General features: G+C 37.8%; 2 protein-coding genes across 2 annotated transcripts; one reads left to right on the plus strand and one right to left on the minus strand.

Annotated features, from left to right (window-relative positions):
* Nucleotides 1-81: 81 nt before the first annotated feature.
* On the plus strand, nt 82-11,016 carry LOC114528604 (DNA mismatch repair protein Msh6-like). Its single transcript, XM_028550269.1, has 37 exons — nt 82-398; nt 564-675; nt 774-880; nt 1,268-1,548; nt 1,820-1,874; nt 1,964-2,002; nt 2,129-2,188; nt 2,261-2,335; nt 2,802-2,878; nt 2,967-3,019; nt 3,136-3,183; nt 3,288-3,364; nt 3,440-3,514; nt 3,703-3,774; nt 3,841-3,931; nt 4,056-4,132; nt 4,216-4,252; nt 4,350-4,416; nt 4,536-4,590; nt 4,690-4,761; nt 4,993-5,165; nt 5,306-5,404; nt 5,493-5,573; nt 5,909-6,004; nt 6,104-6,194; nt 6,329-6,383; nt 6,538-6,638; nt 6,805-7,037; nt 7,228-7,299; nt 7,411-7,471; nt 7,572-7,775; nt 8,038-8,125; nt 8,205-8,294; nt 8,391-8,545; nt 8,648-8,785; nt 10,374-10,441; nt 10,524-11,016. The coding sequence occupies exons 1-37, from the start codon at nt 84-86 to the stop codon at nt 10,594-10,596; spliced, it is 3,723 nt and encodes a 1,240-aa protein (XP_028406070.1). The 5' UTR covers nt 82-83; the 3' UTR covers nt 10,597-11,016.
* On the minus strand, nt 10,909-12,005 carry LOC114528622 (QRFP-like peptide receptor). The gene has a single exon (XM_028550290.1). The coding sequence runs from the start codon at nt 11,978-11,980 to the stop codon at nt 10,979-10,981; it is 1,002 nt and encodes a 333-aa protein (XP_028406091.1). The 5' UTR covers nt 11,981-12,005; the 3' UTR covers nt 10,909-10,978.
* Nucleotides 12,006-12,607: the final 602 nt, after the last annotated feature.

Below are 12,607 nucleotides of genomic sequence, written 5' to 3' on the forward strand. Positions count from 1 at the left end.
TGTCCTCACATACCCTCGGGCCCCGGTTACTCTGTCTTTCAATTTTCGCGCGGTTTTCCGGCAAAATATCCAAGTGTTCCAAAATGGCCACTTTGCTTGATTTTTTCAAAAAAATTCCGTCGAAAAAACATACGAAAACTAGCCCTATTGTGGCCGATTCTCCAGGCGATGTTAAAAGCACTTCTCCTCAAGAAAAGGCGAAGGTATTTACGCCAAAAGGAGGAAAGGAAAATCTAGAATTAATCGCTAAACGTGAGTCGAAAGCTCACGTGGGAAATAGCTGTGAAGACGAATCGCCGGGAAGCGGCTCTGCAAAGCAAGATTTGAATGATAAACGAGCGATATCTGACGAGAATAGTGATGACAATAGTGATGATGATGCTGTAACTGGAAGAAAAGTGAGTTGTATTTTTTTAAATGGGTTTTGTTTTGTTACAACAATAACAATTTATTATACAAATATATTCTGAATACATGTGTTTAAAGGCTAGGATTATTAAAGCCCCAGATGAGATAAATCCAGGTATTTTGCTAATATGATCCTATCAACCTCTTCCATTTAGTTCAATAGTAAAAGACCCAAGCGTAAAGCAACCTCGTCATCAATCAAGCCTTCTCGTAAGAAGTTGAAATCTGCGTTAGATTCTGATGAAGATTGTGATGATATGGAATCTGGTAAGTTCTGAAGAGTTATAGTAGATACCTTGGACACTCGGTAGAGATCAATCTTTCTTTTTAAATATAACTAATATTGTTATATTGTTAACATATAGGGGATGAATATCATCCTCCAAAACACGAAAGTTCTGATGAATCATGCAGCAGCGGCGTTGAAGAAGTTGAGAGCGAAGGAGAAAAAAGTGAAGATGAAAGTCCAAAGGTATTCGGCATCCACATGAATTGTGCATCTTATATCTTAGTTACCAGTGCCATAGTTAGAGGTGTATTTTCCACTGGGTTCATATTAATTTTCATTCATATTCAACTGATTTTTCTTGAAAGTGTCTGGTCCTACAGAATGAAAACATTCATATATGAATATACACTGCAATAAACTAGTCTAGCTACAGCTCTATTGGTCACTAGTTGACTTTGTTGATGTATATCATATGAGCTGAATGAATGGCCTAAGAGAAAAATCCATAAAATAAAAAAAAAAAGCTATAAAACATTGTAAAACTTCACGTGTAAAGAATGAATGGTTACGTATTCTGATATACTTTGCTCATGCTCGCATCACAGTCACCTATTTTACTCTCTTCGAAAGATTTCAAAGAAAAGAAAGCGTGTCAGTGCTGGTAATTCAAGCACCCGAAAGTCTGCTAAACTGCCTTCAACTCCTTCTCAGTCCTCTCCTCCGACAACACCCAGCAGTCGGCTATCAACCTCCTTAACGAGCAAACTTGCAAACAGTGTTGGTAGGGCGTCGACAGTCCTGTCTCGATTCCAGGCATCCCCGTCATCTTCAACAGAGCAATGCAAGATGGCGGATGAGGTGACTGTTTACACACATGAGAAATTAGAGTGGCTCACAGATCAGAAAATAAGGTTTCAAAATAATTATTTTATATCATTAATTTATTATTTGTTTCTCTTAATAATGTGCAGGGATTTTCTTGGGGTGTGCTGGTTATCATGTCAGTCCATTTTATACCTTCATAACTGTTGATATCGGAATATACGGGTAGTTACTTTAAAACAAGTCGAAATTTCGGAGTGTTATGGAGGTCTATGGAGTGTGTGATCCTCCCACCTTCTTTGTTATCACCCATCATCCCTCATCATCCACCCTATGTCATCATCTTTAATATCTTTCCAGGGATAAAGAAGGACGACGTATGAATGACCCAGATTATGATCCCAGGACACTTCATGTAAGATTACATTCATAGTACGGTATCTTCCTTCATCATTCTGCGATAACAATCCTGGTAACACAATAGTCATTTCTCTCTCTCTCCAGGTTCCATCATCTTACCTGAACTCCAAAGAAGTAACCCCAGTATGTAAAGATTATATTATAAAATCACCTCTTAAGCTAGTTCACCTCACAAGCAATCAGCTCGTATATGACTCAAACTCATTTCTCAATTGTTTCCTCAGAACATTGTTTTATTCTTGTTTCCAGGGAATGAGACAATGGTGGAATATTAAGATGAATAACTTTGATACAGTTCTCTGCTTCAAGGCAAGAATGACTCTGATGTTAGTTGGTTATAATGTGTTTATCCCCGTATCCTAATCACCTCTCTCTTCTTAGGTTGGAAAATTCTACGAACTGTATCACATGGATGCTGTTATTGGTGTGAAAGAACTTGGATTGACCTACATGAAGGTATTGCGAAGCAATAAACTAGTTTAGGTCGAGTAAAACAACATCAATGTGAATGCGTTTGGCAGGATAATGTTCTGGTAAACTTAGATTAGGAATATCGGAGAAAGGATAGACCTTTCCCATGGTTTAATTGCAGAGTCAATCAAACTTCGTGTAACGTTAGGCTTCCTGCGTTTGACGTGATTATGAGAAAGGTTTATTTGCAAAGTTTGGATCCTATGGTTGAACCAGACAGGACTGACACGAAAGCGAGATATATTGCTTCCTTGAAAGTTGAAAGGATACTACGAGATTTCTGAACCTGCATGACTCGTCAATTTCTGTTGTCAATGATGCAGTCCAACCTCGATCCCAGAGTCTCTTGTTTAGAGCTTGGCTGCAGTTATCTCTCAGCCAAGATTAAACTATGGTGCAATGGCGGTGTGTGTGCGGTGCAGGATCTCACCGTTTTTGGTCTTAATTTCAGGGCAAGTTCGCTCATGCTGGATTTCCTGAGATTTCATACGCTCGTTATTCTGATATGTTTGTGCAGAAAGGATACAAGTAAGCAAGCTTCCTTACTGCATGAAGACGATGAAATCTTGACTGTGTTTTGTCGTATTTCAATACAAAATCTCGTTTCTTTTCAAAGAGTCGCACGGGTTGAACAAACAGAGACGCCACAAATGATGAGCAACCGTTCGAGTACGTTCAAAAAATCAATTTTTTAGGGACAACATTTCTCTTTTGTCTTTTCACCACTGACATCGCTAAAATAACATCCCTAAAACTGATCCTGGATTTATATTCTTTGTTTTCAGGTAAAGAAAAAGTTGTTAGACGCGAGCTTTGTGCTGTTACCTCAAAAGGTTTGTTCTGTGAAAGTATTTTCTCCGATGTATTCTTCGTTGATCTTTATTTCAACATTCACCATCACATATCATATTCAACCGCTTTTCTTTTCCGTTCGTAGCCACAAAAATGTTTAGATTCAACGAAGGTGATATCGCCGACGATGCGGCGGCGTATTTGCTGGCAATCAAAGAGTCTGTACGTAGAGTTTTTCACTTTATTCAAGACAGCAACTTCATTTCCTCATTTTCAACCTTCCATATTTTCACGCAGGGTTTTGAGGACGTCAGCGGTGGAGAAAGCAAATATGGAGTTTGCTTTATCGACACTTCCATTGGAAAATTTCACGTGAGTCTTCTTCTTTTCTTTTTAATCCAATTTTACCAGGAAGACCGTAAAATTAGTAGATTAATGTGATATGGTATAGGAAATATAAGTATCGTCTCTAAAGATGCAGGGTTTCGGCTCTGAGCTCCCACCAATGTTTTCCTCAATATCCAGCATTTAAACGATTTCTAAAAACTTTTTTTCCACAGCTGGGAGAGTTTTCAGACGACAGGCAATGCTCAAGATTACGAACATTAATTGCTAACCATGTCCCGGCTCAGGTAAGATTTTTCTAATGAAGTTGTCTTTCTGTGAAACTTTTAACACGCAGTTATGTTTGCTTCAAGATCTTGTTTGAACGAGGCACCATTACAAAGAAAACTCAATCTGTACTTCAACACGAAATGGTCGCCACCTTAAAGGAACAGCTTTACTCTGGTGCGTTATTATACAAGTCCAGCTATTGAATGGGGGAAGACCCAAAACTCTCAGAGTTTCTTCCATAAAGATTTGAATTATAAATGTTGTTGAGATTTGAACAAAATTTGATTTTTTCCCTCAGGTTCTGAGTTTTGGAATGCCGCAAAAACGATCAAATTTTTACAGGAAAATGAATATTTTCTCGAAGAAGGAGAGCAGGTACGAACTTGTGTCCCAGCTCTTGTGAAGATATATATTCATTTTGTACCATAATTTATTCTCTTTTTCATGTCTTTCCCTAGAAATGGCCCGAAGCGTTGAAAGAAATAGCTAATGGTGGTAAGTTGATGGCAGGAATTGAACGAAATCAAGGTATTTCCTTGCAAATAGTTTCATACTTTTTGACCAAATGAACCTTTTTACTCTTTCTCTGCAGATAATGCTGTGCTTTCTCCAGGCGAAGATTCTGAGCTCGCGTTTTCAGCCTTGGGCGCTTGCATTTGGTGAGTTTTTCGTTAGTTTGTTCTGTTTAAACATCACTCAGAGTATCGATGATTAGCGGAGTATCGATGATTATGAGTATCGATGATTATGAGTATTGATTATATTTCATCTTGTTAAGGTATTTGAAAAAATGTTTGATTGAAAATGAGCTGTTATCGATGAAGAATTTTGAGGTAAAGTTCGTGCAATGAAATCGTATTGCTTTGTTAGCCAACAGCTGCTTGCAAAGAAACACTAGTTTTAAGAAACGTTTCTTTTCTCTTTATGTTTAGTTGTATAAACCTTTGGATGAAAACAACGTTCATAAAAAAAGCGTATCTTTCACACAAGGAAGGAATCACATGGTAATGATTGAACTAAAGGCTATTAGATGCAATCACTTCCAGCATCAAGGCTTTAGCTCTGTCTGTCCAAAGATATAAGAAGAGTCATCTTTATCGATCCAGTCTTACTTCGTGTAGAATATCGAGTGAAATTTCAGTATATTTTAAGAATGATTTCGAGAAATCAGTTTCAGTAGTATTCTTGTTAGTAAAAGCCGATGATCTCAAAAGTATTTTGTGTGATATCTTCAGATGCTGGATGGTGTGACGTTGACAAATCTTGACGTGGTACCAAATGGTGCCGACATACCCCTGGAGGGGACGTTATTAGACCAGGTTCAGAACTGTTCTACCCCTTTTGGTAAACGACTTTTCAAGCAGTGGCTATGTTCACCATTGTGTAACCCAAAATCAATCAATGACAGGTATTAAAGCTATAATAGTGTTCTCTCAATCCCTGTGGTCTGGGGAGGATTAAACCCAGTTCTTACACCGCTGATATTCATGGAATTAAAGGTTCACGTTATCATTCTTCGTCTCTCAAATTTTCTTTGCCATTTCGTAGACTGGATTCTGTGGAGGACCTGATGTCGAGGCATTCTCTTGTATCTGAGGCGAGAGAGATCTTACGAAGTTTACCTGATCTTGAACGTTTGTTAAGAAAGTATGAAATGATGGCGTTGAATGAACTGTGGATTTTGAAAGATATTTTCCTAATTCATTCATTTTTAATTCTAATTTTATCTCTACAGAATTCATAGCATGGGGTCTGTTAATCGTAGCCAGGACCATCCTGACAGCAGAGCAATCTTCTATAACGAAGTCACATACAGGTAAAGAAGTTAGGTTTCCTCCTGTAGTAACACTCGATCAATAAGAGATGATCCTTACTGGACCTCTAGGAAGAACAGTTTAGAACTGATAGAGCTATCCAGTATAAATAAAGTTAGTTTAGTTTAGGTTTCCTTCTGTAGTAACACTGGATCAATTTGAGATGATCCTTACTGGAACTCTAGGAAGAACAGTTTAGAACTGATAGAGCTGTCCAGTATAAATAAAGTTAGTTTAGTTTAGGTTTCCTCCTGTAGTAACACTGGATCTTTAGCGAGAACAGTTTAGAACTGATGGAGCTGTCCTATGTAAATGATTTTACGAATTATTTTTACAGTAAGAAGAAGATTGGTGACTTCTTGTCGACATTGGAAGGCTTTCAAAATGCAAGAAAACTTTGTTCATTGTTTGAGGATCATTTGGAAACTTTCAAGTACGTGTTAAATCTCTCTGAATCAAGAGATTTGATAGTTCTAGGTGGCTCTAATCTATAAACAACATTAGCTGTATCGTATAATTGTGTTTCCTACAGATCCAAGCTTCTTACAATGACAATTGGTATGGAATCGTCAATCGAGGGGGGGAAGTTTCCTGAATACAAGGATGAACTTCATTTTTTCAAGGTACACGTAACTTGAAGTATCACGATTACGCTGGAGCCCGCTGATCTAAAGAGGCGGGAAAATAAAATAAAATGTTGCTTCACGTCAGTAAACGTTCCTAAATCATCTTTTTTCTCCCCTTGTTCCGATCGCAGAATGCTTTTGATCATAAAAAAGCTAAAGAAGAAGGAGTCATTTTACCTAAACCTGGTGAGGTTTCCTCCGTAGAAGAACAAGGAGTTAAGGATTAGTTCAATTGTTCCTGCTTCGTCGTGAAGGACATTACTATCCGAGTCACGTTCTCGTTATCTTTTGTCTGTTTTCTTTGAAGGAGTCCTAACTCGAGATTTTTGTGTTTTACAAGGTGTCGACCCAAATTATGATATGGCAATACAAGATGTCACTTCAACAAAAGAGAAATTGAACAATTATCTGGATCAACAGAAGAAGAGACTTGGATGCAGGGTGAGATGTTTAATTTTTAGACAATTTATACTGGGATAGCTTTATCAATTCAGTTCTAAACTGTTTTTCCTAGAGGTCCAGTAAGGATCATCTCTTAATAATCTAGTGTTACTACAGGAGGAAACCTAAACTAAACTAATTTTGGTTATTAACATTCTTTCTTTAGTCGATTTGCTATTGGGGTACGGGAAAGAACAGATATCAATTGGAGATTCCTGAAAATGCTCTTGCCCGCAACACGCCTTCTGAATATGAGCTTCAGTCCTCAAAGAAAGGATTTAAACGATATTGGTCACCTGAGATAGTCAGACTGAATGAAGAATTAACTGACGCCGAGGAACGCCGGGACGCCAGTTTGAAAGACACGATGAGAAAAGTGTTTTATCAGTTTGATGAAAGGTACCAGTATAATTTAGTTTAGTTTAGGTTTCCTCCTGTAGTAACACTGGATCAATAAGAGATTATCTTTACTGGACCTCTAGGAAGAACACTAGACTATCCAGTATATTTGTCTAATTGTTGTTTACTCTTGAAATCACAGTGAACTCTTATGTATATACTTACTTTGTTTTCTCTTTCATTTCACCAGATACGCCATGTGGGAGAAAGCTGTTCAATGTGTGGCTGTTCTGGATTGTTTAATCAGTTTAATGGTGTACAGGTTAGATTTCGTCTTTCTAGAAACTTTCCCCCATGGTGACATAAAACTCTGAGAAGGAATGTCTGAGTTTAAGTCTAGACTAACCAGTAATTTCACCTTTTCTTATATCAGTTCTCAAACCGAAGGAACAATGTGTCGACCAGAAGTTATTCCTATCAAAGATGGCGATGAGGTTTGTAGCTAAACCAAATAGAAAAACACGACTTTGACTAAGAAAGACCCCGTGGTTTTAATGATATATTTCAATACTGATGTCAAAATCTTTTTTATAGCCATTTATCGAAATTCTCGAAGGTCGACATCCCTGTGTGTGTCGGACGTACAGTGGAGGTGATTTTATTCCGAATGACACGATGATTGGTCGATGTAATCCTTCTGATAACCAGAGTTCCTGTGTCGTTGTCACTGGACCAAATATGGGAGGAAAGTCAACATTGATGAGACAAGTTGGTTTGATTGTGATCCTGGCACAACTGGTTAGTCATGTTTGAGGAAGACTAGTTTTATTGTGCAACCGTTACACCCACTGTCATTCACTGTCACCCACTGTCATCCACTGTCACCCAGTCACTATAATGCTTCTTTCTATGTTTTTCTTTCAAAAGTTTTTAAAAGCAGTTTTGGGAGGGTAAATCAATTTAGATTTTGTGGCACTTCACTCGCTGTAGGAAAATCTCAGTAGTGAATATCACTCCCCATCTAAACATGTCAAACAATTTCCTTTTCTTCTACAACAAGGGCTGTTATGTTCCCGCGGAAAAGTGTCGGCTGACCCCAGTGGATCGCGTGTTCACACGGCTTGGCGCTCATGACCGAATCCTGTCAGGTATTTGAATAAAAGAATCGAAAATTTGTATGATTTATAGACAAAAAACTAATAATTAGTTTAATCGTTTTCGTCCCAGGAGAAAGCACGTTTTTCGTAGAGCTCAGTGAAACATCATGTATATTACGTCATGCAACTAAGCACTCGCTGGTTTTACTGGATGAATTAGGTAAGTCATTACAGACTATGAATATATTTATATACATGTATAATACACTTGTCTTAAATATATCAAAGTTTTTTAAATACAAAATGTGTGTTTCAGGTCGTGGTACAGCGACATATGATGGAACCGCAATCGCATCGGCAGTTATCCATAATCTATCCCAAGATATCCAATGTCGTACCTTATTTTCCACTCATTACCATTCCTTGGTTGAAGATTTCAGTAATGACGCCACGGTCCGTCTTGGACACATGGTAATTATGTGAGCTTTTATGTAAACTATTTCAATAGTGGCTTTGAATATTGAAATATCGTGCAACACGCATTTTATAAACGTTTTCTCGCTTTTCGTGCAGGCGTGTATGGTGGAAAACGAAGACGAATCGGGTGACCCGAGCAAAGAGACGATAACGTTTCTGTATAAATTTGTCGAAGGTGCTTGTCCAAAAAGTTATGGATTCAATGCTGCACGATTGGCCAGCATCCCAGAAGAGGTATTATTTAGTCATTTTAGCAATAAATTGTGCCCATTTTGTTTATAGAGCTATCTAGTATGCATAAATTTTTGCTAGACCTCAAGGATGAACTGATAGAGCTATCCAGTATAAATAAAGTTAGTTTAGGTTTCCTCCTGTAGTAACACTGGATCAATAAGAGATGATCCTTACTGGACCTCTAGGAAAAACAGTTTAGAACTGACAGAGCTATCCAGTATAAATAAAGTTAGTTTAGTTAAAGTCTCCAAATCATGCGACAGGAACCACATTTCTTCGACATCGGTGGAACAAACGCTTCAGTCCTTGCTTATAGTTAGCGCAGAGAGTGAAGTAGACCAGTGGAGTGAGACAGCTGGCGACACACGTACTTGTCCATGCAATCTCAAACGTGCAATACAAGCTGTTTTCCACGAACAAAGCTGCAATTAATATCGCTGGCGTTGGAAATTTAGAGACAAGGATGATAACCGTGACGATAAGGAGCATTTTAATTGTCTTTCGTTTTGACTTCATCTCTTCTTCGTTTGTTTCGCCCTGACCACAAATAGTTTTGGTAACACAAATCCCGATAACAATCCTCGTGTAACAATATATTGTTATAATGGCTGGAACGAAGGAAAACATCATAATGAAGGAGTAGAGGTAGATGATTTCGAAAAGTGACGAGATGTTTGCCCGGAAGAAGTAGGAAGGAATAAAGGTTGCGAATGCGACAAACCAGATTAAAGCAATCGCCTTTTTTATTCCTCGCTTTGTAAGTCGCCGTTCTGGGTTCAGAGGGTTGAATAATGCTCGATAACGCTCAGCAGCCAACAGAGCAACTGTGGCTATCGAGTTGATAAACATGACATCTTGTAAATACTGTACGATTAAATAAACATACCAGCTTTTCTGGTTGTTCTCGTAAAGTTGTTCTCTAAAGACATAGGCGACAGTTGCTGGGGCTTGTATGAGAAGATACATTACGTCAGACGCAGAAATATTGCTCAACAAAATATTTGTCGGATTTCTCATCGTCTTGTTTTTCCATATCACAATCAAGACCAATGCATTCCCAACAATTCCGGCGAGGAGAAATGGTAATAACGTTGGCATTACCGCTTCAAACATATCCCTTGCCTTGCAGAAGGTGAACTCATATGAAGACGTTGTGTTGGTCATTGTGATTTGTGATATAACAGTCCGTTTCTGTCGTTGTAAAACTCTCGATTTCAAGTCTTTATTTCTTCAAACTGCAGCTGTTCTTACTTCATCAAGCTGTCTTAATATTAGGGAGCAGGTTTTGTTTGAATTAATATTAAGCTGCCTTACCTTTTATTAAACTTCCCTGCAGTCACGACAAATATTATATTCAGTTTATATTATTATATATACCCCTGTATTTCGTGAAATAGGAAGTGTATAGATCATTGGGCGCCTCTTGTCTTAACATGCAATTGCATTGGAGTAGAGTTTACTAGATCTATAGGACACACGCAATCATGCAGAATGAATAGTTTTTAGGTAGCTCAGGTACAACGTACAATTACGATGTATTTATTATTCTTGGCAGCAGAGCTCAACACTTTACTTCTTTGCTTCACAGATTATCCGTGTGGCCATCAATAAAGCGAAAGAATTTGAAGACAATGTTGAAAGAATTAAGCTATTCAGGTTGGTTTTGTCTTTAATGTCGTTCTGTTGTCAGCGATAACAATGATTATTAAATCTAATGAGAATCTTCATATATTTCTAGAGCTTTAACGAGTGAAAACAACAACAACAGTTTGAAAGGATCGATTGCTTTAACATGCAAAAGGTTGAGGTAACAAATCGTTGTTTGAAACGCGTATCTTTAAAAGGTTTTTTATCAAAATGATATCAAACGTAACGAAACGTTGTTGCTGTATACTAGAGTATATTGTTTTGTTCTGATGTGGGACGTTACCACTGTACAGTCATATAGATTTTAATATCTGCATGCAGTATATTAACAGCAGATTGTGCAGATATACCGCTGAGATTCACTACATGGATCTTCCCAAAGCTTTAATGAATCGAATATTTATTAAGAAATAATCAAAAATGTTTCAATATAAGATATAATTTCGTATATTGTCGTACAATTGTTTGGGCTTTGTGAAATATATATTAGTACTACATTGCATAACAACATGAAATATTCTGGTCGTTCAAATAAAATAGAGCGTGTCACTGACTTGCCACTCTATTACGAACACCACATCTCAATAAATCCTTTGCACCGTCACGGTAGTTTGAACTGAACGCTATATATATAACAGGACTGAGAAACGAAGAGACATGAGCCAAGGTTTCGAACAGAATGATAAGACACTTTACTTCATCGTTAGAGATATTTGAGATGAGAACTATACTGGTATAAATAAGCATTGGAAGTTTCGTGGCTAAAAATGTCAGAGTTATGGAGAAAAGCATTCTGAGAATCTTTCGTTTTGATTTCATATCATCTGTTACAGTGACACTACATGTCTGAGTGAAAATAGTCTTCGAGACATACATGCCGTAGATGATGGCTCCATAGCAATAAATGATTGTAAAACCGCTCAGAATTGAAACACTTGCAGTTACAGTACAGTAAAATACCAAAGATTCCCTATTGAAGTACCAGCCGTTACACCCAACAGCAATAGTTATTATTAGGACAAAGATGAAAGCGATGGACCACATTATTATCGTAGCTATTTTACCACTTCGTTTCGCTAACCTGCGATGAATCTTCATCGGATGACACAAAGCGTTGTATCGTTCAACTGCAAGCAATGCTAGGCTCATAAGTACCACCAAATAAGACATAGTAACAATCATTACAAGCCAGCCTCGTGCTTTCATTATGCTCTGAGGTCGAGCAAAAGTAAAATATTGTAATCCTAAAATGTGAATTACTGAATCTGTTCCTGAAGCCAGCAGGAAGATGATTTCAGCAATCGCGTTGTTTGAAAGAAGCAAATTGGTCGGATTGCGCATTGCTTTATTCCGCCATACAACTAAAACAACTAAGCAGTTGTTGAACAAACCAACCAGCACAAAGATCACATTCAAGGTTAAAAAGGTGCACATGATTGAAAGATCACCGCAAAATCCTTCAAAGACAATTGCAGTATTTGATAAATTTGTGCCGCTGTGTTGTGCTTTCATACGAGATTGTCCGGACATCTCTTCAATGCTGCCCATTTTGCTCCGTTTACGTTATCTTTCCTCGTATAGCCAGCGATTTATATTTGATGAATTTTAAAAGCAACGAACTTTTGATATAACAGTCCGAAAATGCAATGAACAGTACGAAAACATCGCAAATTATCTTTAGACATTAATAGCGAAGTTAATATGAGTTTTAGAAATTAATACGTAAAAAGTTAAAAGTAATTTAAAGTAATTAAAAAAGTGATCCATTTGCGACATGACTTTTTTACAAAACGCGGCAGAGCCACCTTTATAAGATGCCGTTAAGTTCCGGATATATATATCCAAATATGGCAATCGTCGAGTTAATCAGAGTCGTCAGATCGAGTATGACGTCATTCGGTAATTGCAAGGTTTATTAGCCGTGTCCTAGCAACGCCAATTATCACTAATTACTTACAGTCTTGCTGTAATGAAGTGGTTCCTTTCGCGTCGCGAAGCAATGTTGCAAAAATGAAAATATCGTTCATTTTTTGGCTGATGGCCGCATGCCTAGGCATGGCGGTGCTCAGCCACATTGGTGACGAGTCTTTGTCACGCGATCTCAAGTGTTACATTGGAAATTCCACCGAAATGTTTGTCGAATGTAAGTAATTACAGAGTGTCTTTTAAAGTTCA

Source organism: Dendronephthya gigantea, unplaced genomic scaffold (assembly GCF_004324835.1).
Source record: "Dendronephthya gigantea isolate DGI-Jeju-01 unplaced genomic scaffold, DenGig_1.0 000050F, whole genome shotgun sequence".
NCBI classification, from domain to species: domain Eukaryota; kingdom Metazoa; phylum Cnidaria; class Anthozoa; order Malacalcyonacea; family Nephtheidae; genus Dendronephthya; species Dendronephthya gigantea.